The 26,269-nt window shown below is 42.2% G+C and overlaps 2 protein-coding genes across 3 annotated transcripts; one reads left to right on the forward strand and one right to left on the reverse strand.

Annotated features, from left to right (window-relative positions):
- Positions 1 to 564: 564 nt before the first annotated feature.
- Positions 565 to 9,762, forward strand: slc46a2 (solute carrier family 46 member 2). 2 transcript variants are annotated; one of them, XM_084572910.1, is made up of 7 exons: positions 565 to 1,242; positions 2,233 to 2,403; positions 3,013 to 3,231; positions 3,584 to 3,755; positions 5,109 to 5,192; positions 6,894 to 7,050; positions 7,681 to 9,762. In XM_084572910.1, the coding sequence occupies exons 1-7, from the start codon at positions 769 to 771 to the stop codon at positions 7,736 to 7,738; spliced, it is 1,335 nt and encodes a 444-aa protein (XP_084429036.1). In that variant the 5' UTR covers positions 565 to 768; the 3' UTR covers positions 7,739 to 9,762. The 2 variants fall into 2 exon arrangements, with proteins under 2 accessions (XP_084429036.1, XP_084429035.1); XM_084572909.1 differs by lacking the exon at positions 7,681 to 9,762 and having other exon boundaries at positions 6,894 to 7,307.
- Positions 9,761 to 26,107, reverse strand: snx30 (sorting nexin family member 30). Its single transcript, XM_084572911.1, has 9 exons — positions 25,767 to 26,107; positions 22,266 to 22,481; positions 20,244 to 20,354; positions 19,984 to 20,142; positions 19,308 to 19,497; positions 18,035 to 18,234; positions 16,839 to 16,928; positions 16,438 to 16,590; positions 9,761 to 14,495 (listed from the first exon to the last, which is right to left on the reverse strand). Exons 1-9 carry the CDS (start codon positions 25,899 to 25,901, stop codon positions 14,418 to 14,420), a joined length of 1,332 nt encoding a protein of 443 aa, XP_084429037.1. The 5' UTR covers positions 25,902 to 26,107; the 3' UTR covers positions 9,761 to 14,417.
- Positions 26,108 to 26,269: the final 162 nt, after the last annotated feature.

A 26,269-nucleotide genomic window follows, 5' to 3' on the forward strand; every position in this document is an offset into this window, starting at 1 on the left:
CTCATGAGGAAGCGCAGCCAACCCAGTGGTAGGGTGTCTCTGGAGAATTCAGTGTCACGGTAATATAGGTGGTCAGCTTTAAGTGTGAACGCAGTGGGGATGGATTTGAGACCCGATCACTCAGAACACATTTGGAGGCGCTTTGTGGCACATTTCATCGCATCCTTTCAGCAGCCTGAACTCATAGAGAGAGATCCTGGAAGATGACCCCCTGACCCCCACACATCGCATCTGTCAATCACCGGTATATTATATATATATTATATATATGGACTATTAAGGGTTAAGGGTTCTTTTATTATCCTCTGCCAGGTGTTAAATATTATTAAACACAGTAAATAACCAAAAAAAACTTTAATTTTTCCTTCTTTTTATTTTTAATAAAAGTAAATATAAGGCCAGCTAATAGCTCCACACTCATGGAAAGGCTTTGAAAATAATAGCTGACGGAAATGCAAACGTGAGGTGGTTCCCGAATATTACACACACACGCCCACCCACGCACGCACACACACACACACACACACACACACACACACACAGTTCATGCCTTTCTCTGAGGCACCAGCTGACGAGAAGATGAGGAAGTGGGCGTAATAGTACCCTATTTATTTCTCTGTCGCTGCGTGTCCCAAACGCACACCTGATTCTGAAGTCACTTCTATCTTTGACCGCAGTCTTTTTTTTTTAAAAAAAAAACTTTTATTCTCAGTCTTGCATAAGTTTTAATAAGTCTTGGTGCAGGCTGTCCTTCTTTTTTCAACCATCATGGTGATTCCGGGCTTGTCCCAAGCGGGCTTCGCGCTGCTCCGGCGGATAGAGCCGATCGTCGTGATGGAGCAGCTGGGCAGCACTCTCTTCGACACCGCCCTGCAGATGGTGGTCAGGGACAGGTGTGCCAACGCCACGTACCCCGATGGCTCCCGGGAGGACAGCGAGCAGAAAGCCATAACGAACTTCTACATGACCAACAACCTCATCATCAAGCTGACCCCCATCATACCGGCGCTGCTCCTGGCCAGGCTGAGCGACCGCGGCTGGAGGAGAGCCCCCATCGTGTCGCCGCTGACCGGGTACCTGCTGTCCAGGATCGCCCTGTTCCTGGTGCTCCTCCTCCGCCTCCCGCTGGAAGTGATGTTCGGGGGGGCGGCTCTCTACGGGATCTCCGGAGGGTTCAGCGCCTATTGGGCCGGGGTGATGACTTTAGCGTCGCTGGGCTCCACAGCGACTGACCGCTCCAAGGTTAGTGTACCCATGTGCACAACGGCACCTTAAATTAAAGTGAATAAAAGTGAAATGTAATGTGCAGTTTCACTTCGTAGCCGAATTACGAGAATTAAGTTATACATGCAACTTTCTAAGCGCTTGAATGCGTTTAACAGGCGATGTATGGAGGACCAAAAATGCCTTAAATAGATCATCGGTGACTAAATAATTAAATTTATAAATACAAAAATAATACATTTTGGTAATGAACAGCGGCATAATAAATAGGTATATTGAATTTATTTGTACATTTTAAAGCATCAAAAGATTTAATGGCTGCATTTCTCCTACTTTCTTGTATTTTGTTAATTATTAAATATGGTGTTTATTAGTGCATTTATTGGTGCACTGTTCATCCTCCTTAGAAAAGCAGTGGTCTTGTCATCGCTTAATTATAAATGTGGACACTAAGAATAGCTATATCAAAAAATATAAAAAAATAAATAAATACCACTGAAGGTAATATTTTTTCCAATATAAATAATTTCAAGTAACGTTTGTCCAATAAGCTGGTCTTCTCAACAGGTTATGATGTCAAGCCGATACACTGGCAAACTGCAGGTACAGTATATTGATGCTGTGTGTATGTTGGCTTATTAATGACAATATGCTGAAGAACAGAACTGCCAAATATGCGCTTTTAAATGTTGCCATTTTGCATGTTGTCCGCCACAGACAGGTTCAGTTTTTTATTTATTTATTTATTTATTTCATTAGAGAAAGGTTTTTATGGTCAGATTTCCTCCGGGTAAGTTGAGTGCCCTGGAAATATCAGGAGTGGAACGTAAAGGTTCGCAGTTGTCAGTACTGTCACCGCTTTTCGCTGACTCTTATTTTGTTTCTCTTCATCTCCATTTTGAGGTTCTACAGCTAACCCTCAAAACAGCAAACCTAAATGTCACGTCAAGTCGGGACACTAGGAATATTTTCAGTAGAAGTAATGAGTGCCCCTGTCCCATCATGCAGGTGATGATGAAAGTGGAGCTCCTGTACGGGATAGCAGGTCTGGTGGGCAGCTTGGTGTCTGGTCACCTGTTCCAGCTGTACACCCCCGATTTGGGACATGGAACCATCCTCCTCATCGTGAGCACCCTGCTGCACCTGCTCTGCCTCATACAGTCCATAGTCCTGCTGCAGGTCAGTATGCACATGGGACTTTACATAGGGAAACTGGTATGTGGGACATCTGTTTAGGTTTTTGTGTATCTGCAAACTAAAGCTGCACTACTGTATGTAAATCTGACAATAACTGTTTATGTATTTAACCAGTATTTAACACACCAAATGTATTGGTTTGATGATCTAATTATGAAGATAAGTTAATCTATTTTACAGTCAGAACATAGCCTAGCATAGCCAGACTATTTGGACATGCTTTTTGGATTTCATTATGGGGTGTGTTTCAGTTGATGCAGAGAAACTGGTTAGTCCTACAACCAATCAGAGCCAGTGACATGTACGATTACGTCGCTGTTACTCTTCTGTCTATCACCGCATAAAACCCACCCAAACAATCTGATTGGTCCAGCAGATCTTTGGCGGAACATAATCAGTTCCCAATGGGGCCGTTCCAGACAAACCTTCCTGTACAAAAGAAATCTGTGGGCAGAGAAGTTGGTTTGGCTTCCAGACTAGTCAGAACCACAATTTCTATTTCTTATCTTCCCTTTAAGCCGTTATATTCACACCCCCACAACAAGGATCCGCATGCAGATGTTAAATGTGTGTGTGTCTGTCTTGATTAAGGTGAAACAAGTACACAACAGAGAGCCGGATGAGAACGCCCACCTCCTCTCTCGCGCCTCCAGCAGCGATCTCGCAGTCGAGGCTCCCACCGGCGTAAACACGGTGAACGTGGTCCTGCTGTTCGCCGCAGCCATCCTGTACGACGTTGCAGTGGGCGGAGCCATGGAAATTCTGACTGCCTTCGTCCTGAAAGCGCCGCTCAGCTGGAATGCCACTGAAGTAACTTTTTGCTGTGTTTGTATACATGTATTGAGACAGTGGTACTGTTGCATGAAAGACGAGCTCAGATTTGCAATTTCAAAATGAGCTGTCACATTTCTGGTAGACAAACGAATTCCTTATTATTGGCTGTACAGAGTTTTCTCTTGAAGTTCAATGTTAGCACACATTAATATGTATTATGTGTTTTCAGGTATATTTGTTACTCAGTTTCACTTTAATTGTTACATTCACTCATTTCTCTTCCATTTTTTCTGTTGCTGTCCACTTTCCTCCTTTACCTTGTTCCATGTTTGTCGCTCCTTCTCTATTCTTCTCTTTTTGTTTCTTTGTTTTTGTCCTCTTGCTGCAGGTTGGCTATGGGAATGCGTTCAGCTTTGGGATTTTCCTCACCAGTTTCCTTGGCGTCATCTTGTTTCGTCGCTGCGCATGCGACGCCACGCTGATCCTGATCGGCATGATCTCATACGCCTTGGGGATCTACTGGATGTCCTTCGTCACGGCCACCTGGATGTTCTACTTCGGTGAGGCTGGGCCACAGTCTGTGGTGGATTCATGACTGATAGAAAAGTTCATGAAGGTTGAAGCTGCATGGCTCGGTGCCTTTGTGTAGTTTTGTGTCTTAACAGGTTGTTCATTAAGTAACAGGTTGAATTTAGTTTCCTCAAGGGCACAAAGTCTGGTTAGCCGGTCCATCTTTTCTTTTAGTTTCATTTTGCAAACTCTCGTAACACAGCAAACATAGCGGCAACTGTGTGTCCACGTTTTGTTGATTTTCTAGGACTGACTCAGCAGATGTAAGAATGAGTAGGTCAGCTGACCAGGTTCTTACATTTTGTCAGGTCTAGCAGAAATCATAAAAATATAGGAAGCAAAATAAGGAACTGGGAGTGAGTAGAAGCCATAAAGGTCTTGTGTTTCTGTTGTCTTCTAGTGCTGTGGTACAAAGAGACAGGAGGCAGTTTGTCTCCTTGATTGTTGTGTATTACATCACATATGGTAGATCAGTTGAAAGAGACAAATATATTGTTTGTGCTTAATATGTATGTATGTTGTATTTTCATTACTGGCAGATAACGCAGAATCAAAAAGTATATTTTGCTTCACAAAGACCTGTTAGCAACCAGCTAACCTAGCTAAAGCTCACAAAGCAATATGCTTGTATCTGGTTTGTTTAATTTGTACAAACACGTTAGTGTAACAAAAGGATACAGTAATTTGATGTTTTATCGTCGGTTATGTGCTGCAACTTCTTGACCTTCGATACACAAGACACATACTATTAATTAGGGAGTTTGGACTATGTTAGCGCTGGATCGCTAGGCTATCTGTTTCTATTTTGCTATTCTTTCACCGATTTTTGGCTAACTAAACTTTTACCTTTACTGTTTTCTTAATTTTTACTTCCATACCACTTTTCTACTTTTGTCATGAAAGCGTAATAGACAAACTAATATTCTGCTTTTCTGGCTAACTTTTTGTGTTCCTTTTTCTACTGTCAATACATAACGCAACATTTTTGTGCTAAGCTAAGTTATCCAGTTGCAGGCTGCGGTTTCATTCTGTTTATCCTTCCCCAATGAATTTCCATGTTTAGTGTGCAGATATGAGAGTTTAAAACTTTAATCATACCAAAATAACCAGTCGTGTTTAAAATCATGGCTAATGCTTACGTTAATACACTGTTGGTTTAGACGACAGAGGCGAGAAAACACTAATCTGGCTTCATCTCCATTAGAGGAATTATATACTTTATCAAAGACAGTAAGAAGAAGGTGCATAGCAGTGGTTGGTGGTGGGTTGTATAAAAGGACACTGTTTATAAAAAAGCAAAAGACAAACATTCAATTAATCGCTTTTAAATGTCTCTGCTGCAGCTCGTTCCCTCAGCCTGTTTGCTCTCATTCCGATGCCCACCATCAGATCTCTGCTCTCACAGCAGGTTCCAACATCATCATATGGTAAGTACACAAACCTGTGTTAGCGTATGTGAAATGTTTTCAGCTGTTAGGCAACACACTCTGCTCATGGTTTCAACGCACATTTTACATTCACCTGACTGTGTGACCACTTTGTTGTTTGAAATATGGATTAATGTCTTGCTTTAGATTATTAAAGGGTCAGTTCACCAACTGTTAGGCCTCTATTCACATAGTTGGAAGTAGATCAGCATAAAGATATTCTCTGTGACGTCTCTGAATTACAGCTGCATGGCATTAGAGGTAAAGCGGGAAACTACCATGTTAAAATTGGTGCAAAAATATGAGTGAAAATTAGTACGATTTGAACTTTTCCCCCACATGATATAAATGAAATCCCTGTTGAGTTATTGGAAAAAATATGGCATGTAGTATAGTAATTTTGTTAGTTTTGAAGTGCAGGATCAGAGTAAGTTACAGTGGATGTTGAAGTTGAAGTTTTCTGCGTAAATGTCACTGGCAAGTCAGGAAAAAAAAAACTCCACAGATCCTCTTACACTGTTACTGGCAACTAGTGATGCGTGAGTGATGGGAGGATTTACTGTGCCCGCAGAATGTCACGAAGTCAAAAAGCAGAATGTGGGGAATCTTTAAACAAGGATACAACTCAGCATGATTTAAAAAAGTGAAGTGTGATTGTGCCAATGCGCGGAGGGGGAAGGAGACCTTTTTAGCTTGGGTAGCTGGCGTCTCCTGAACGAGCGGAAAACGCGTTGATGCCACCAAACATACTGAGGATTTTATTTCATTAAGAAAGGCCTCACAGCACAGATCAAATTTTGCACCTCCTGGGGAAAAAGACTATCATTGATCAAGCTGTCAGGCCTTTTTTTGTGTGTGTTGTCTTGCGTTCAGTGTGCGTGGGTACACGGTGTTCAGCGACTATAACGCAGGTATGCAGGAACAGGGGAGTGGCGCATACGGGAAGCCAACGTGCGAGGCCAGTCAGACTGGTTCGAACCAACCAGATGACCCGTTATGAAAAAGCTGCTCTGTCATGAGACAAAACTGGTCTTCCTCCTCCTATGATACACACACAAAGACTCGTGGTTCTATCTTTGAATGGACTTTCCATTGACATGATGCATTCACTAGCCCATCTCAAGTGAGTGCCTACCTTAAACTTTTGTAACCTTCATCCTAAAACCAAGTCTTTATCTCTCAAAAAAGTGTTGGCATTCTGCAAGATTTTGGCAGCTTAATAAAAACAAGAACACACACGCTCACGAAAAAGCACACAGTGTATGATTAGAGCACCAGGGCTATTCATTGTCAGGGATATTTCCCTCGTCTGTTTGCTTTGTGAGGGAAGTCAGTGCAGTGCAAACGCAAACACACCAGCAACAGGAATCTCTTTCTCGTCCACACACACAAGGAAATAGATACTGTACGTGAAAATAACACAAAGTGGGTCATTCTCAGACATTTGGTTTAGGCGAAACTTCTTCCTCTTCTTTGGGGAAGGAGCGGAATTGGTGTCATAGTTACGGCACACATGCTGTATGAGAGTGAGATTAACGAGAGAGCTAAGAAGCATGTTTAGCAAACTCTCCAAAGAGACTAGCTCTCTGCCGTTCAGCTCACCACCACCAATTTTGATGAAAATCTGTTCCTTCCTCCGTCGCCTTCTTTCTCCCTATTCTCCTCGCCCGTGTAACCTCTGTCCTCTTTCTTCCCCACCAGGCACCGCTCTCACCTTCCTGCAGGTGGCGCTGATATTTGCCGGCCTGGCGTACATCCCCACGTTCACTAAGATCTATCAGGCGACCCTGGGCTGGTTCCCAGGCTTCGTCTTCACCCTCTCCAGCGCTTTCACCGTACTGGCAATGATACCCATCAGGTACTCTGAGCAGATACATAAAAAAGGCTTAAAACGTACACACACACACCCATCAGCCACAACATTAAAACCACCAACAAGAGAAGTAAATAACAGTGACCATCTTGTGACAATTCAATGTTCTGCTGGGAAACCTTTGGACCTGGCATCATTCGTGTGGATGTTACTTAGACATGTAGCACCCACCTAGACCAGACCAGGCACCCCCGCCCCATAGCAATGACACTCCTTGATGGCAGCAGCCGTCCCCAGCAGGATGCAGCCCGACACAGACACACACATAAAAACAGTTCAGGAACAACTCAAAAAACATGAAAAACAGCACAAGGCGTTGACCTGGCCCCCAAATTCACTAGACCCCAAACTGATCAAGTATCTGTGGGATGATCCACAGAGGCCACTCCCCTCAACCCATAGGACCCAAAGGCCGTTATTGAATGCGTAGTGTAACATGTTCAAGAAAACTGAACTAGTCCAACTGCCTTTGTTTTCCTTTTATTGTCTGATGTACCATGACCTGGATGACTGAGAATATGTCATTGTTAATACTATTAAAAATGCAGAACAGCTCCAGTTGACGCATCCTCTCTCACACCGTTTCACTTTCCCTCTGGTTTCCGTTTCCTTCAGCATCACCGGCTGCAGATCGCCCCAAAGGAGACAGTACGAGAGGATTCAGGGAGAATGAAGCAGTGAGATCATCACCAGCACCGGGGTAGCGTTGATGCGAGACAGATGGGAACTGAGACTTGAAATGGTCAAAAAAGAGAACCATGTGTTCAATTACGCTTCCTGAATTTGTTAAAGCTGCAGAGGAGGAGCCTCCGCTGGTTTCACCTGTTACAAAGGGAGTACACTGAGCTGAGCTTCATGTTTAGTATGAGCACTTAACAGGAACTGAATCTGGACTAAAATTAATCTGTGATGTGTCGTAATAAGGCTTGAACCACCTTGAACCATGCTGATGTCACCAACAGATTTCATCACATTTTTGTACCAACAGCTACAAAAATACGGCGTCATATGGAAAATAACAGACTCAGAGCAGTTTCAACATAATGTAGATTTGTTGCGTCAGATCTGAGAACTTCCTCTGTGGGGACCAACTGGAGAAGAAGGAGAGAAAAGATTAGCTTTCAGTTTAGTAACTGATTGTGCTTTACCTGTTAAATATCATATCTGATTCCGTGACTCTACATATTACAGCGTTTGACACAAGTTGTTTTCTGGAATTTAAAGTTACTATATTGTTGTTATATTATTATATAATATTACCAAACTCAGTGAGATTGTTGGAGGAGGAGGAGGAGGGTCGCGGCAGTTTTGAACTGAAATGAGATCTGCTGGAGCAGATAGCGACATGATCTGAACAGTTAAACAGCAAACTCTCGTACTGAGCTGATTAGAGAAGCAGGGAGAGAGGGAGAGAGATAGTTGTGAACGGGTGAGGATAAAAATAGTCTTTAGCCTCTTATTCAAGTAGTCTTCAGTTCTAAAGGACCGGTGTGGAGCTGGGGTTTTAATAGGAACATCTGACACATGACTAGGGTCTGGAACGGCCAGATACTCACCTGCAAATGTAGGAATTGATCCTGTTTTCTAATCCTTCTGCAAATGGTACTCTAACGACCCATTACTGACTCCAGATTAGAGGTGTGAACCGGGTGAAACCCTCAGATGAACTCCCCACCAGCCTCCTAAAACTCAAGAACCTACTAGGATGAAGTCTTCAAGAAACTTTACAAGTCCAGTTGCCTCTGGTTTCAGACTGTTTTTTTATTTTTTTTGGTATATATCATGACTGACAACCTTCACAGACACAGCTCTCCTCACTGAAGTTCATTTCATCATGCCCCCACGCTGGCTACAGCCGTGCAGGAGGCCTTGCGTTTTGGTTTACCTGAGTATTTCAGTGTGAGAATATATGTTTACAGCTCAGAGCATTTTATCCATTTCTGAAATTCCTGATCTTTTACCACATTTGTGCCTTTAAGGGCAACTGTGTAAAAAAAATGACAACGCTATACATAACTGAGTAATTAAAATGAAAGGTGACTCATCTTACCGATTCCATTTTTGATGTGAGGAACAAAACAGCATTACTGATCACCAGCTTCTTAAGAATTTGCAGAGACAAAGGCAGAGCCTGGATAAAGATGTGAACATGTGGGCAGTTTCCAGAAATGTAGTGACGTTACGTGAACTGTGTTTTTACGATGAATTTACCTTTTTTTTTTGTTTTTAAACATCTAACATTTTTTAGTCGTTAGTTTGATTATCTTACATGGCTGCTCACTTCTGGATTTTTATTGTATTTTCTGATATACTTCACTATATTCATATTTCACTATAAAGCACTTTCCACAAACCTATTAGAAAGGTACTATCAACGTTTTGCCAGTTTCATTTACTTGAGTCTGTGTTACGGTCATACATATTTAAAAAGATAGACGTAGTAACCATAGTAGATAGACAGAAGTGCTTTATGGTACCGACAGCAACATTTGAAGGGAAGAAAATCCAGCCTTTTATAGAACCGTTTTTTTGTTTTTTTATGGATTCAGTTCTTTCACTTTTATTTGTTGGCACTTTAAAAATCACATGCACACAATTGTTGTGGTCAACAAGTTTCTCAGGTCAAGAAACTGTTATGACACGTAAAAGTTAAATTTGTGTAAACATCTAGTTTTTGTACGTTTAATAATAATAAAAAAAAATCTGAGAATTGTTCGAGTTTTGCAATTTTTTTTTAGTAATAGTAAGGTATTCATACGTCTTTGTAAACACATTATGAAATATATTTTCGTCAACTATGAAGAAAAATAACGCAGAGCATGAAAATATCAAATGAATCCGTTCTCTTTATTATTGGTCCAATATATTTGGAAAAAAAAAAAAATTGTGGTAAAGATAAGTTGCATCAAAACATCAATATACAAGCTTATTTATAATTACAACAAAATGTTATTAACATCCAAATGTACAGTAAGGACTCTGAACGTAAACAGTACACACCGGGGAGGAACTGAGATTAAAATAAAAAAAAAAAAGAAGCCAAACTGACACATTCAGTCGTTAGCTTACGTACAGTCGGGTTCATCTTGTGCTGAAAATCAGATTTAATCGTCGTGTGAGAATCTATACAGGGAAGACGGGAGGAAAAGATGGAGACGTTTGGCTTAGAAACATTTGTACATGAATAAAACCTCCCCTCCTACGGGCTTGTACAGCGACAGCCACAACAGAACCTTAACCTGAATTTGCAGACGACGCCTTTCTTTACATTTCTAAATCTTCCAAACCGAAACACAAAACTCATCTGGACCAACAAAACACCAGGCACCTTACTGTCATTTCTGGCAACTGAAAGTGAGACAACAGTATTTAATATTGCAATAAGCTGGCGTTTGTGCCAAGGGCGGGGGCTAGATATATAGTGCAAAATAAATCAGCAGACCCGCAGTACAGGATAGGGCTCACACGATGGCTATGATTAAGGAGGGCAGTAAGCGCATTAATCAGAGAACTACTGTTAGCGTTCTGATGTGCATCAAAAGTAAAACTAATGTTGGTCATTCTTCAAGTTTTGCTTTTGTTAGTTCACATTTCCAATCTCCTGTAACGTACGCTCTAGTCTCCACATACACACCGGAACCTCAACAATAATATCTCATCTTTCTTTTACACCAAAAACTAAACCCAGCTGGACATGTATAGTCAGCTGCAGTCTGAATAATCCCAAAACCTGTTACTTCATTGACACCAGTCTACGGATGCACCTATGCAAGTTATATATATATATACATTTTTTATTTTTTTAAATCAAATGGTAATAATTCACAGTGTGTGGCCGTAAATGAACAGATACCAATGTAACCCAGTAAAGAACAAACAAAATATATATGTTAAAATGTACTTGGTTGGAATAGATACTGGTCGGAATAGAGAAGGAAAAATAGTCATTTGTCCCCTTCTGTCTGTCTTGTTTCTTGTGTGATGTGCAATAGAGTTTGACCGGTAAAACATTACAGTCCGATAAAACAATCTGGAGCTTTCTTGTAAATTAACAATCTCATGTTGTTGTTTTCTTGATGCCAAAAAAATCAGGGACTATCAAAAACACTGCTCCACAGCACAACTAGCGGTCAAAGACTACTAATTACTTTGAACTTTATAGCAATGCTTTACCGCTTTCCAGGTCATTTCAGTTCCCACCTGAATGACAATCAAAACTGCTCTGGGGCATGGGCAAAGTATTTCAAAATAAATAATGAAATGAGTTCACCAGATCAAGGAGACAGAGTCAAAATAAACTAGAAGTACGGAGGAGCCTGTGGCGGAGAAACTAGGGTTACAAATGTAACCAAGGTCCTATAACTTAGCCATCTCTGTTGGTCAGGAAGACGCACCACCTGTCTGTGATGCTCCAGATAAAAATAAACTACATTCAGTAACTGTAACAATCGAAGAAGACAGCGCTGGGCAGTGAGACAAATATGGAGGGTTTGGCTTTTTCGTGTTGAAGAACATTAAAAGAAAGGGGACTGTGGTACCGCATACATCAAAACGCACGTGTAAACTGCTAATTTCCTCAAATGTGGTGACAATTAACAGTGTGACAACATAAAAAGGTTGAAAAGTGTTGAAAAGTGTCAACGAAAACTTAAATCGTGTGGACCTGTCTTTTTAAAACAGTAGTAAGGGAATAAAAATTAGAGATAAATCTTACACTGTGAGAGGAAATAAGTGGCAAAACAGACATGTTACATAAATACTTCTTCACTTCTCTATGTTCCCAGTATTTTGCTACAAATAAAGTCGTTTAGCCTTTTAGCATCAGTGCATCCGTAGAACAGAACATCCCTTGTAGCTGCCTAGAGAGCTTTTCTCATTCGAAACTCAATTAAAAAGGTAATTCTCTTCACTTGTCACCTTCTTGACTTCTGGCAGTAAAAGGAAACGGTAGCTGGTTCTTCACGCTTTTAAGACTGAAGGGAAAACATGAAAGACAAATAAAGGCAGGACATGAAAAGACAACTGAGAAGGTAGTAAAACGCGTCGTCAAGCAGCCGCAGACACTTCATCTCATCGCTCACATTTGGTTTCGCTGAGGGCAGGCTCAGTAATGTGGCATCCACCTAAAAAAAAATCACGACATCTAAAATAATCAGCTAAAACGAAGGAGCTTTTTTCCGTTGTTTTTAACAAAGCCTGTCCCAGAAAATACCAAATGAGAACCTTAAATCTGAAAATGAACAAATCCGTTGTAAATGTGGCACTGTGGAGATGTCACATGACTGAGTCCGCCCTATCATTGGTCAACTTTTCGCTACTTTATGCTGAGTGTAAGGAGCTAGCAAGACATCTGAGGACGGGAGAAATTCAGGAAATGTGGGAAAAAAAAAAAAAAAAAAAAGAAACGAACATGCAGCCGTTAGTACGTGTGGCAGTGCTGGTCCACCTCCTTAGAAATATCTTCCATGAGTCATAGCGTCAAGCTGCTCTGTCAGAGGCTTTCCAAATAACACAGTCATTTTATGTCATTCTAAATTTCTTGATAAAACAAGTGACTTTAAAGGGCGCATCACTCTGAAAATAATGTCTTTCTCTAGCCTGGCAGCCAAACCAACGCTGACGCCCAGAGCTGGTCTGGAGCTGCTCCGTTGGGAACTGATTATGCTCCGGCAAAGACCTGCCGGGCAAATGAGATCATTTGAGTGTGATTTTTTTTTAAGAGTACCAGCAGTGTAGTTATCCACGAGTTAAACAATGACGCGTTGCCCTTATATTCTAATAATAATTGAGTCTGGCTGTATAAGGACAGTCTAACTCTGAGCTGAAAACTTCTCATCAAAATCCCTTTTATCATCTTCATGGGGTGTTTGCGTGACACAGAAGAAATGTTTGTTGTTCCCTTGTAAGCCAGCCTCACGAACACGTTTAAGAGGCTCACCAGTTCCAATGTAGACATCTCTGTACTTTGTAAAACAAGGCCACGTTTTCTAAAGGTCGTTTGACTTATATCCAGCCTTTACATTCCAAATCTTCTTAAAATAAGGCGCACATTTTGCTAGTGGAGCTTAGTAATGTCACGTGTTCCCAATGCAGTGTTTGTCTTTTACAGAAAAAAAAATATATAAAAGTGAATGTGCATGAAAACAAGTCATATTTCTTCAAAGAAAATGTACAGAGCTGTCAAAGAGATTAAATCAAAGAGTACCCGTGGAGTCTTTTTCACCCCGTGAACCGTTTAACATCAACTAAAGTAAAGCCTTTGCTCGGAAAAGAGAGGTGAAATCCCTACAGCAGGTATAAATGGTAAAAAAAACAACAACAAGACAAGACAAACCAGAGGTAGCACACCGTTCAGCCACTGGTATCAAAAGAATACAGCTTGACCACAGGGTGGCGCTGCTGATCTGTTGTCTCCCTAAACATAAACCTCTCTGCATTTGTGCTCAGCTTCGATCGTCCGTCCACAAACTCAGATGAACCTCAGCATTCAGCTCGGACACACACGTGTGTCGTCATTGTTAAATGCAGCCGGGAGCGAATACATTTTCCCTTTGTTAAACAACCAGAGTGTTTTACTGAGGTCCGATTCTGACGTCTGTCACGACACCTCCCGGGTGCTTTCCGGTCAAACATGAGGCCACGTCACGCCGGCATGTTTCAGGTCGGTGCTGGATGATTTTATTTATTTCTTAGTAACAGTGGTTGCAGCATAACCGTGAATAAAGTTTATTAAGTTTTGGAAAACTGTGATCAGTAATGGCAAAATATAACCATGCAAAAACAACCCACGTGGCCCTTTAAGTGTAACATCTTGGTTTTTGTTTGGCCTCTTACAGTCTTGATACTGTTAAGAGAGGAAAAAGATGGAAACACCCTTTTTAGTGTTTACTTTAAACCCAGCAGGAGAAAACATGCTCTCAACACTTAACATACCTCACATCTGCCCTCAAAAGCAACGTTCTCCGCGAGAGTTTTCCTTCTTGGTTAGCTCAGTGTGAAAATGAAGAGAGCAGACGGGAAACACATCTCTCTGAGACAACTGTTAAATAATCGCAAGCAGCATTGGCAACCGATTGTTAATTGAAAATATGAAGTAGAAAAAGTCAATAAGAACAGGGGGAAAAAAAATGTACATAGTAGGTTTCTCCTCTTTCCCAGCTGTCCTTGAATGCACCGTTTGTTACCTCTTTCACGGCCCAAATGTTCTACTCCTCTCTGTACGGTCATCTCACAGGAGCACGGGGGCCAAGTCCAGCAGTAAAAAAAAACTGCTGCCCTGTTGGTCTTGTTCCTTGGCATGACAGAGCGTGTTGTAGAGCGAGACATGGGGGCCAGAGACGCGAGGAGACGCTTCAGTTCGTATCGCTGGTTTTATCCTCAGTCTGTTTGTCCTGGAGGAGAGTTATGAGCGACTCCCACGCTGCCTGGCACTGCGGATAGTGGAGATGGATGAGGAGTCAGGCGACGCGGGGACAGAATGAGGTGAACGGGGGAGAACAGAAAATGATTCTGAGAAACAAACTTTCTGGTGCTTGTAGCCACTTTTGTTTTTCACAGTCAGATATTGGACGCTCAGAGCGGTCATTTCAGTTTGCAAGCTTATTAAAGTCATGTTTTCACGGTGTGAGCAGAAATCTATTACAGCTGTACACATATTCCTGAAGCTGCTGAGGCTCTTACTAGTTAACACTTTCCCCCTGTAAACATGTCTGACAAATAACAAAGCTTACATTTCTGTATGTTGTAATTCAGGCTAAGTCTAATGTTTAAGAGTGTTTAGGTAATACAGTAGCTCCTGGACAATATGTCAGCTACCAGCATCTAGGCTAACAAAAAAGTAGTTTTAATGGTATTCTTAAAGGTATCTTGATTTTTGTCACATCCTGGAAAACTACTTCAAAATGGCAATGACTCATCCCGCACTTAGGGGCGTGTACTAATGTTGCATCCAATTAAACGCTTTCCCAAATGTTCTTTAACATCTGCTTCACGAGTAGCACTCGTATGGGCATGGCGTGCTCAGGTCACTGGAACTGACCAATCAGGGCAGGCTGTGATTTTATACGAAGGAAACAAACAGCACTCTGCTAGCTGTGTAAACGGGGAATGAATAAGCAATTTCTAAAAAAAAGTCTGAGAGAGCACACAGCTTCCATTGTGACAGACACGTTCTACATGACGGGGATCATGTTTCCAACCGGTATAGGTGTACTAGCAACGGCAAGCTAACCTGCTAGCATGTTCAGCATGTTGTCTAAGACATAATGCTTGTGAGTTTTTAACTTTTAACACTCCTGAGATTCGGTATAGTCTTTCTCCGGATGAATATTTAGTTTTAATGGAATTGTAAAATTAAATACACCATAAAAAAAATCATTGCTTAAAAATCTGAAGTTTAACTTGAAACTTCTGCAGTACAGAGGGGCTAGCAAGGTTACTGAAAAAACGACTGACAAGCTTCGCCTTCCTCTCTCCGCCATGTGACTCTCACTCTACCGGTTGTAGTGGTCTGTTGGGGCTGACCTCAAACCTCAGCAAGTTTAAAGAACTGGCCAGTTTTGTGTGATGCAAATCAGGTTGTATCAAAGAAAAAGCACCAACACATGCTACAGGATCTTACTTCGATTATCGTGGGAGATCAGGAATCAGTAAATGCACCAGCTAGCATGGAAGTGAATATAAACAAAATGAAGAAAAGCAAAAAACTAATGCAGAAGACTAACAAGTTTGGATGAGAGAAATTATTGTGTGGTCAATGGGGGTTGTATATTCTTCAGGGAGAGCTTGAAGTGAGATTTTGACTTTCAGTTTCAATGTACTGTGTGCCAACAGTAGTATGCTAGCTGACATTAGCCTCGAGAGCTAGATTGTTTACCTTTGCCTGACAGCACAGTCAGCTGCTATATGTCCTTGTAGACTGATTTCTCTTATTGGCTATTGTGAAAGGATTAAAGGGGAATTAGCGTTTTTTACAACTTGGACCTTATTTCTGGCATAAAATACAATCATTATAACTTTGGTGTCATTTGGAGTCGTTCGGACGATATTTAGATCCGCGTATATCCATATAGTGGGAGTGATGGGGCACCGAAACGCAGCCTCTAACTAACGCATTATCTGCCGCGAAACTTGTTCATTTCACCAATATTTTGTTATGATACACTAGTGCTATTCCTGGAGTTACCTGTTATCTATTCGCGAACGTGCAGCGGTTGGTCTAAAATTCCTGTCATTTTAACTTTATGTCTTAACTCTGTGTTTGTTTCTTGAGCTAAACAGGGATCTTTTCCAGTTGCACATTTTCTAATTTTGTGTTGTTGCAAGAAACTCTATGAGAAGTAGTTGTGCGGTCCTTTACTGCTGCATGCGTACCTTTTCGTAATAGTTGATATTTTTGTCGGCCATGCCCGTGAGAAGCTGTTTGAAGTCTTGTCTCTTGTTGTTCTGCCAGCGCTCCCAGTCCGCCTTCAGGTCAGCATTGAAACACTCCACTTTGTCCTGACATTTCTCCACCTCCACAGGCATCTACAGCAAAACAGAGACAACTACAGCTACAGGGGCCTTGAGGGGACATAATTCAAAGCTACATTTTGCAGGACTAGAATCACTAGAAGGGGTCTGGGTTGTTAAGGAGTTTTGGGAGGGAAGGGTTGCGTTAGATCATATTGAAATTGGGCAGCGACAGAATTCTGTCGGCCATGCTGCCGGAAATGACGTGGACCTCAGCCATTTTAAAGCCTCCAGATTCAGTTTAGAGGAAGGAGGTGACTTACAGGCGTTCTGTCCTCTTGTTTGCGCAATACGGCAGCTTCTAGGCGTCCCTCGTACTCCGCTTGGCTCTGGTCTCGTTTCCTCAAAACGTTCTGTAATCAGACAGGACACATGAACCGTTTTATTATGTGGTATTAATAAAATACTTCTGAGAAACACAACATGTGGAAACTGTTTGACGGAGAGAGATATGCTGAATCAGGAGGTTAGCGATAATGTGACTCATGCAGAATTTTGCACGCCACTTCCCCTATTCAGGGTCAAAGGTTAACGCAGCTGAAAGAAAACAACTCAGCATCTGAGCGTCTGGCAGGATAAAGGATCCACGGTTTGCGTTTCTCTATTAATAACAGCCTTGGATCTGCATGCATTTCCCTTGTGGTCTTTCCCACCAACAAATAACTATAATGCACAGTTAAATATTAAACACATTCATGTTTGCGCCTGCATACCAAGTAGATAAACCACGGCTTCTCTAGTTAGGCTTTCATCCAAAACATAGAAATGTGTAGATGTCAGCTTCTTTGATTATTTTACTTTATTGGACCAACATATTCTTATTTTTTTTTTAAATTGAATAGAACAACAACAATCTCCTCAAACATAATGATTATATATTTGGACACAATATCTATGAATGAAAAACCCATTTCAAACTTTTCAAAGTTTTACCCAATGATCCTATTGAACAAAAGATCAGATTTTAGAGTGTAATTAGGAAAGATGTTTTTACTATATTCTGTTATTAATTAGCGCACATCTAGTATGATTTAACTTCAGTGACTTCTGCCGATTGTAACTCGACATGCCTCTGTAAAGGGTTACCATTCGTACTCACATTAACCTATCGTGCATGTCTTTTTGAGAGGAAACACAGCGGACACACTGAGAACATGGAAACTGCACATAGGTCCTCAATGACGTCCACGAGTTATTGTCGCCCTTGTTACTTTCACTCAATACCAGGCTCCAAAATAGCTCCAACTTATTCCGATAATGACTGTTCAATGAGCACGCAGAACAAACTTTTAACAAGTGCAAAGATGTCCCTTTCATGGTCGCATCTGTGGTGATGACGCTCTTTTTGTTGCAGTACCGCTTTTAGCCACTGGGGGTAACTGTAGTCATGGCTGATCAGATGACTGCGTTCAGCTCCCCTAACACATCAAACATTAACCGTTTTCGAAACGACTCTTACCTTCATGGACTCTATGTAGAGAACGTATTCTCTGAGTACGGGCAGGAAGTCTTGGCTCATGTTCTCACTCATGTCCTCCAGCGCTCCGCAGCACGTCGTCACGCAGCCAGCGACTCCCTCCAGAGGGCGCTGCAGCTCCTCCTCTGACCCCGCCCAGCTGGAGTAGACGGTGCCGTACTCACGCAGCTCCGTTAGGTACTCTGGTGGGAGAAAAACACATATATATAGTCCGAAAAATAAAGAATATATGATTTAATTTGTGCTAAATGTTTCAGAGTGAGGAACTAGAATACAAGATATTTCAGTACTAGTGCACATGTTGTTTGATATGCAGTTATTTAGTATACTCTGTGCTATCTGCAGCAGACATCAACATAACTATGTCATCTATGCTTATGCTAGCAAGGCAGCACGTTATATAAATAGCTATTAGAATTATTTACTTATTTAATAGATTAAATAGGTATTGGCCTCGAAAATCTAGTATCAGTCAAGCTCTACTGCATTCTGCGCAACACAAGACCCTGCTGGATTGGGAAATGAATCACCACCAAATTTTCTTTTTCCACACAAGCGACACACAGGGATTGGTGCGTTCAATTGCAAAAATCTATATTTGTAAAATAATACACGAGAGAGAGAGGCCGATGGCGAAGCTCCAGACTGCTCGCTCCTCACACGTTCCTCTATCAGCTCATAGGCCTTCATTATCTGCAGATATCACAGTTTATCTCCTCTGACATGGAAACAAGGCTGACATGGACTGGAGTATATCTAAAACCTGAGCAGATGGTGACACGGGGCGTTTCGCAGGGCAGATGACAGGTATTTACTTGTCATGCATGAGTTAGGCCCGCACTTATCAACCACGCGGCCACAAGGCCCAAAGGTCTGCGGCTTCTTTCTCCAAATAAACAGCCTCTACAGTCAATACAGATAAGCTGGTGTCACACACCAGCTCACTAAGGACTGAAGCGATGCACATGCCACAAGCTGACCACAAGCACAACGATGCGCATATAGGGATATTTCTTATTAGTGGAATGCAAGTGTAAACACATCAGATATCAAATTACAATCGGTCACAGGTTTAGCTGTTAGCTAGTCCAAATGGGGTTTTTGTTGCATGTCATCTATCTCTCCTTGTCCCTTTTCGGTCTCTATGCCAACAATTGTCCAATAAAGGCAGAAGTGCCCCACAAATCTTTTGAAGAAGAATAAAGTAGACGAATCATCCACGACTGATGGTCAGTCTCCTCCATCGTTCTGATACCTGACTGCTCTTTGAGGATCCTCTGAGCGATGCGGTCGATGGTTCCCAGCTTCTGGGTGAAGGTGTCCAGGTATTCGCCCATGGCGCAGAACTCAGGCGGCCGTGCCCGCAGCTTGTAGCCTCCGGCCACCTGCTTCACCGACTCGCCCACTTTGGACAGCAGCGCCAAACCCTGGCGCTTGTTCAGGTCCTGCAGAGAAACGACGACGACGCAGCACATGTGGTCAAGACTCAGAAGACCATGAAACCATAACCATATAAATAGGAAGTAAATAAAATATGATAGTAATCCATACTTCTCCCTAAAACTCTACAGCTGCTTGTTTTCATCCGTGTCTTATATTGTTATTTAATGCTTATGTTCTGCTTCCTTAATCTGAGTCCAATTATTTCATGGCTCAACAATCTCCTTTACCCACAGGGATCAATAAAGTCTTGTATTGTGTCTCAGCTGTAGTATTTACAGCCATTTATGAGACTAACGGAAGAGAAAATACACAAACAAACAAACCAGTAAGGAAGCAGAGGCTCTGTGTTTTTCTAGTTTCGCATTTACTGAAAAAATACAGCTGAGATTAATCTTCAGTGGTCACGCATCAGTATTTTCTAGTTTCCTTTTTGCATTTCAGCATGTTAAGTATCAGTGGGAATGCTTGGACTCTGAGTGCTGTCTCACCTTGGCAGACAGGAAAGCGTTCAGATGTGGGTTGAAGGAGAGGACGGGGTGGTCCGCAACTCGCTTCAGGAACTTGTCCAGAGCTTTCATCCTCGTCTCCACGAACTCCTCCGAAAAACGATCCACCACGCCCTTCATCACAAACTTCTCCGGCAAGGGCTGGAGGGGACGAGGAGAGATAAAGGAGGAGGAGGAGAGGAGTGTAAATGAGGCGTTTCTCATTGGGAACAATGGGGTGCAACAAAGCTTGTGTGACCTACAGGGATGAGGTGGGTTGGCTGGCTGTCCTCCAGCTTCATCCTCAGCCAGTCGAAGTCCTGGTAACGCCGCCGCACGCTGTACTCCGGCAGGTCGAACTCTACCCGTGTTGTCTGAAGAAAAAAAACAACACATACTTACTTGTTACTTGGGAGGACATAATACCTCAACTACCAAAACTAAAATTCAGGAGCTCTAAGGCTAAATGCCTTGTCTTACATGACTGAGGGACAACACCATTGGACGTAATCATTTGTATGCTCCCAGATTCAGCTCTATCTTAAGAGTTGTAAAAGGATTGTAAAAACATCTACTACATCCTGTATGCATGCACATATGTGTGTACAAATTAGATTGAATGCTGATTTTCCAGCATTATTGTTAGCTTCACAAGCTTAAAGTACAGTCGATAGACAAACACACATTCTCTCTGTCACTGACAGCCCGGTGATAAAAGATAGCCCACACACTCTCTCTCCATTAACACTTTGTGTTCACATCGGCCTGTGATATTTGTCTATGGCCTCTGAACTCGAGGAACCTCAGTGCACATAGCAACTGTCGCCATGACGCCGCTCGACGGCTCCTGGCAGCGTCGCCCTCTGAATCGGCTTCTTTCATTACGATACGGAAAAGCCTCAAAAGCTCTGATTCTCTGCAGTCTGGACAAATGTATTAAGTTCTTTCAGGGAGAGCTGTGGCCCTGTGGTCCTCGTGCCTTGTTAACCAGCGGCCACATTTGATTGGTGGAGAGGAAGGGGACCCACGCGGTAGCCTCAAGTTACTTAGTCTCCTCTCTGGAGCACAAGTTTGATTTGAAGGGTGATGGCAAAGAGTTCTATCTATTCCACTTCCTGGGACACAAGAGGATTCATATACTGGTTATTATACTGCCATTATATAATCAACACAATTTACTTCTTTTGATTAATACGGTCGTAATGATCGAAGGGACCTCTTTTCAAATCTGTGTACTTACAGCAGGGAGAAAATAAATGACTGTATCGCATTTGAGTTCACTTTCAGGAAGTGCTCCAACCCTGTGGTTTTGTCATTTTCCTTCCTGTGCAGTGTGACTGATTGTACAGGTTGACTTCTGCTTATTGTAATCACCTTACGTCCACAGAGCAAATATCTGGCTAGTTTTATAATATACTGAACACAGTGAAGCCATGACGCAGCCGGGAGTCTGACAAACATCAACTGTCCTTGATTGTTTCTGCTACACAGAGCTGGGAGCAGGTGGTGTTTATAGTCGTGCTAACTGCTTATAAAGTGCTGGGATTTGTGTTTTAATGTGCCTTTATAACAGTGTGATAGTTGAAGCTGTCTGAACGTGGCTGCAGGACTCAATGTGGTTGCGACACCAGGCCAAAAAGGGCCTTTCAGGTTTTGACATTAAATTTAGTATTGCTACAGAGACAGTGACTTCATTTTGAAAGTCCTGGCGCATGATAGTCACTGTTCTCCTACATGCTTGGAAACGGAGGAGTATTCAGTGAATCCTACACAGTGGTTCTTTAAACTGGGTTTACCAAAGCCAGACATGGAACAAGTGAAAAGGAGGCTAGCTTCATGAGGTACAGGTCAGCAGTGTGTAAAATTAAAGCTCCTTTTGTAGAATCAGCCAAATGTAAATGAATGTGTAACATATATTGTTGAGTGTTTCTCAACAGCAGATGTTTGGAGGAATTTCAAATCCTTAGTGTTTACATTCCTGCTTGGTTTGAGAGGGCTACTATCAATTTCAAACTCCACAGGTAAACATTAACTTTTACCTTACTTACTCATAGGTTTGTATGTTAAATCCATTAACATGTGGCAACCTATAGACTAAATGTTCACTGTGATGTATTACCTATTGGAAAATGGTTAATTAACATTAATTAACATTAAGCACATATGGCTGGCAAGTGGAATAAAACATGCAAAACAACCGCTACTATCCTAGCAGACAGATGTTTAATCATTGCCCATAGGAAACCAGGTACATGGGGTTACCATGACACCAGCCAATAACAGACCTTGGTGGAGACTCTGTAGGTGATGTAGGTCTCCATGGTGGACACGTGCTTCTTCGGGTCATCAACCGTGACGAAGAGGTCACGGGTTTCTGTGGAGGCGTACGGGTCCCGAGCGTCCGCTTCCGAGTCGTCGTCCAACTGAAGCCTGTTGAACAGCAGCGACGCAGAGCTGGGACTCGACGACTCGACCGGCGTGCCGTTGGTCAGCCCCAGTTCCTGCGTGGAACAGATACCATGGTGACTCAAAGTTCAGACGCTAGGAGATGGGAAGAGCAGCGCACAAAGAGCCAGATAGACAAACTGATCTGCTGATGTAGTTGTTTCTCTCCGTCAATGGGGCTCTTGTTAAGGCTGTGTGCACACACTGCTTCTCCGACAGGGTGTTTCTAATTGTATGATGGACGAGTGGCAAGAAATGGAGCATTTGTGGATAAATTTCCTCAATCTTAATGCAAAAAGTACAATCTGTGGGAAAACAAGGCGTAGTTGTACTAGTTGTGGACTGAATGCGAACGTCTTCTTAAATTCAAACTTAAAAAAATGTTTGCTCATCTGTCATAAAGACTAGCGTTGGGTATTTTGGAACCGTTTCCAGTTGAGAACCGGTTCTAAATTGCCCTTTCCATCAAAATGGTCCGCCTCCGAACGTATCAGTTCCTTTCATCGAGTCTAGTTCCCTGAGAGTTTAATCGAATGCGTGCCCTCTTTCTACTCTGGCTCAAAGATAATAAAACTGTTGCATTAACGCTGAAAACAAATGCAGGCCTACTTTTTTTTTGCCCCCAAACAGAAAATGAATTAATGAGGAAATCAATGAAAAAAAATAGACTGATAAGCAGAATCCATAATGGCACACGGCAATGATGTAATTTCAGCCACTCCTGAACCTAATGAAGATGAACGAGTCTGAGTGTAAAGTGCCCCTGAAGTGCCATGCATAGGTGTTTGGTGCATCAGTCAATACTGTTAAGGAATGAACACACAGGTTTCAGCTTCAGCATCTGGATCCACACAAACAGATCTGATCGGTGTTGCTACCTATCCCCGTGTATAACTGTTTACAGACTAAACCTGGCACTTTCAATTTTTGAGTTTTTCGTGGCAAAAGATAGAAACCACACAATGTAGTACATTTCCCCTGAAGCTGCCATTTAGACACAGCAAGAGATATAACTGGACAAAAGCACAGAGTCTAAAATGAAGAGAATCTGGACACAGTAGTACCAGGAGAATTAGACAATGGCTATGTGGTTGCTTCTCTCTCTCTAAGGGACACTTAATACTATCATTGTACTACAAAACAGGTCTCTACAATGGGAAGTAAACCAATCAGAAAAACTAATCAGTCAAGAAATGCAAGACTGCAATAAAACTACTACTTTGTTCTGCCACATTTGATTTTATCTGAGCGGCTAACAACACCGGCTGATAGTGTCCTCATTTCACCTCACATGAGAAAAGAACCAGTTTCTTCCTGCAGCAGGTCCACGTGACCTTTTCATACTTCTTTTTCTTTCAACTTTCCAACTCAATCAGCGTCAAAAGAAGGGCTGCCCCTCTCTGACTCTCCGGTCTCACGCCGCCGCACACTCTGAAGGGCCGGTGTGATCGCGGTGTGTGGCGCCGCACTCTCTGCTGTCCCCACAGAAAATCTCACACACGGGCTGCTGACGGTGTACTGGAGGTGCTCTTTTTGACGGCGCGGCGCTAACCTGCTCGGATAATCACAGCTCAGATAATTGCGTTGCATCGCATCATTACGTCACCGTGAAGGAACCGCGAGCACACTGCAGCACAGTCGCGCTAAGACACACTAAGACATCTCACACAGAGATGGACGCAGTGGGACCTATTTGAATCACACCATGAAAAACACATAGGGTGTTTATCAGCTTAAAAGTTTTTGTAAATCACAAAAGCTGCAATTTGTCCCAACAGTAGACATTTTTGGTGTGAAACAGTGATTTACATTCCTCGCCCCACAAAATATACGTCACCTCGGGAAAAGTAAGAGGGAAAACTACTATGTATCTCTCTGTCTATAGCTTGTGGAGAACGTGGACTTTTGAGTAAGCATTTTTCTAATTATGCATTTCCAGTCATGCTTCAAAAGTTTCATGACAAATTGGCACTTTCTTGACTTGCAGACTTGTAATGTATATCAGAGCTGTTACCTGTGTGCAATAATCACAAGTGGGTTTGTGATTATACAAATTTGGCATCCGCCTTTTTAATAGCAGGTATTTTGATGGTGTTTTGAGTAAGCTGTGAGGGTTTCAGTGAGCCAGCATGCACAATACCAGGACATTACAACTGAAGCAGCTCAATAATTATAATGTTTGAACTTGTGCTTTTACTGCTGTTGAATGTGATTCAGTAATCCCACCTGAAATATCAATATATCATTTATATTGTGGGTCAAACTGCAATTTTTTTCCGTGTAAAAGCTTAAGAAACTAATATTATGTTTATTCCAGTGGAAGATGAGGGCAAGAGTTGAGGACGGCGCACAGGGGTCTAAATAAAATTATAACAGAATAAACTACAAATATTTTATGTGGATGCTGCACATAAAATATTTTAACGAATTCCTATACATTAAAACAGATGTGATCTGTTGGATTTTTTTTTCATTCAAGTACCTACACTGATTGTTTGAAAAAAAAAAAAAAATAATATTACAAAGTGAAAAAGAAAAGTTGATAAAATCGAATGAGTTCACGCTACGCGCACAAAAAAAGACCCACCTGCTCCTTCATAAACCTTTCCACCAAATTTTATTAAAAAGTGCTGACAAACTGCCTGACTGGAGACGGAGCCGTGACCTCTGTCCCTGGGTGTAATCACGTATGGAGGAGAAAATGAAAAGGAAATCCAGACCACGCACTAGAAAATAACCTGGGTGGAAGCATCACAGCTTCTCCTGTTGGCAACAAAGCACTGCAGTGCTGAAGTGGTTGCTACACTGTCAGTCCTATAAAAAGCACCGGCTGGATGAATAAAAGATACGTGATTTGTTTGCATTCATCCCTCTTTGTTTGCACAGCACAGCAGGGTTGATGAGGATGGCATCTCTCTTTGAATTCAACTTAAATGGTGGAAAACACATAACTAGTCATTTTTGGTAATGTGCATTTGTGAGTTTGTGTTTATTAGGGAGATAATTTATACTTCTTTTACTACTTCTTTTTTTTATATGTATGTCACTTGTGGCTGTTGTTTTTTTGTGTGTTTGTTTTTACTTTCAGTTTTTACTCATTATTCAACTGAGTCACTGTGAGCTCCAGGTCTGTGCAATAAAGCTTAAATGTAAACACAGACAAAGACGTTGATTCTTTTTTGGGTTTTCTTTAAACTTCCCAGTCTTAGTCTAAAAACGTTGGTGCCAGCCTGAAAACAGGTTAGACAACTGAGTTTGGTAAGGTTAACCGTACCCCCTCCACCCCCCCGTTTGATTTCTAACCGTCGCACCGGTCTCGGTGAAGCCCCAGCGCATCCTACCTTTTCCCCTCCGACGCTGATGGTGACATCTGGCCCGGGGGAGAGCGGCTCTTCCGCGGCGGACAGCGGGTGGAGGATCTCCGTGATGGGTTTCTGCCCCGAGCTGGCCAGGCCTCTCGGAGCGCCGACACTCATCCTGCGGAAAGCGGGAAGACGTGGCCGGGTATCGTGGGTTAACGGCTGTCCGGTTCTCCGCGGCCGGTACAGTTCGTAGGGACAGAGGGAGGCTTTTTTCTAGGTTCGGGTTCTCTTCAGTTTTGATGTTACACCCGCTAGTTGGTCACAACTGTCAGCTGACTCTCACTGCGCAGCTCCGGATGTTGAATCTCAAGAACCCGGATGTAAACATACATGTCACGTGACAATAAGGAACGAATGAAGCTCTAAAGATCGTCTATTGAGAAGATCATTTAAAACCTCAGTAAAACGGATTTTATTAATTTTATTTTATGTTATTCAGCATTCAATCATCTCATTTTATAACTCAATACGTTTCACGTTTT

The sequence above is a fragment of the Chelon labrosus genome (genome assembly GCF_963514085.1).
Source record: "Chelon labrosus genome assembly, chromosome: 22".
NCBI classification, from domain to species: Eukaryota; Metazoa; Chordata; class Actinopteri; order Mugiliformes; family Mugilidae; genus Chelon; species Chelon labrosus.

Bases quoted from the DNA above. Each gene is read 5' to 3' on its own strand.
- slc46a2 (XM_084572909.1), top strand. From the start codon at position 769: ATGGTGATTCCGGGCTTGTCCCAAGCGGGCTTCGCGCTGCTCCGGCGG. The intron at 3,232-3,583 runs GTAACTTTTTGC...CTCTTGCTGCAG, and splicing joins TCAGCTGGAATGCCACTGAA to GTTGGCTATGGGAATGCGTT. The intron at 3,756-5,108 runs GTGAGGCTGGGC...TCTCTGCTGCAG, and splicing joins CACCTGGATGTTCTACTTCG to CTCGTTCCCTCAGCCTGTTT.
- snx30 (XM_084572911.1), bottom strand. From the start codon at position 25,901: ATGAGTGTCGGCGCTCCGAGAGGCCTGGCCAGCTCGGGGCAGAAACCC. The intron at 20,143-20,243 runs GTAGGTCACACA...CGTCCCCTCCAG, and splicing joins AGCCAACCCACCTCATCCCT to CCCTTGCCGGAGAAGTTTGT. The intron at 14,496-16,437 runs GTACGCATGCAG...CACTATCCGCAG, and splicing joins ATATCAACTATTACGAAAAG to TGCCAGGCAGCGTGGGAGTC.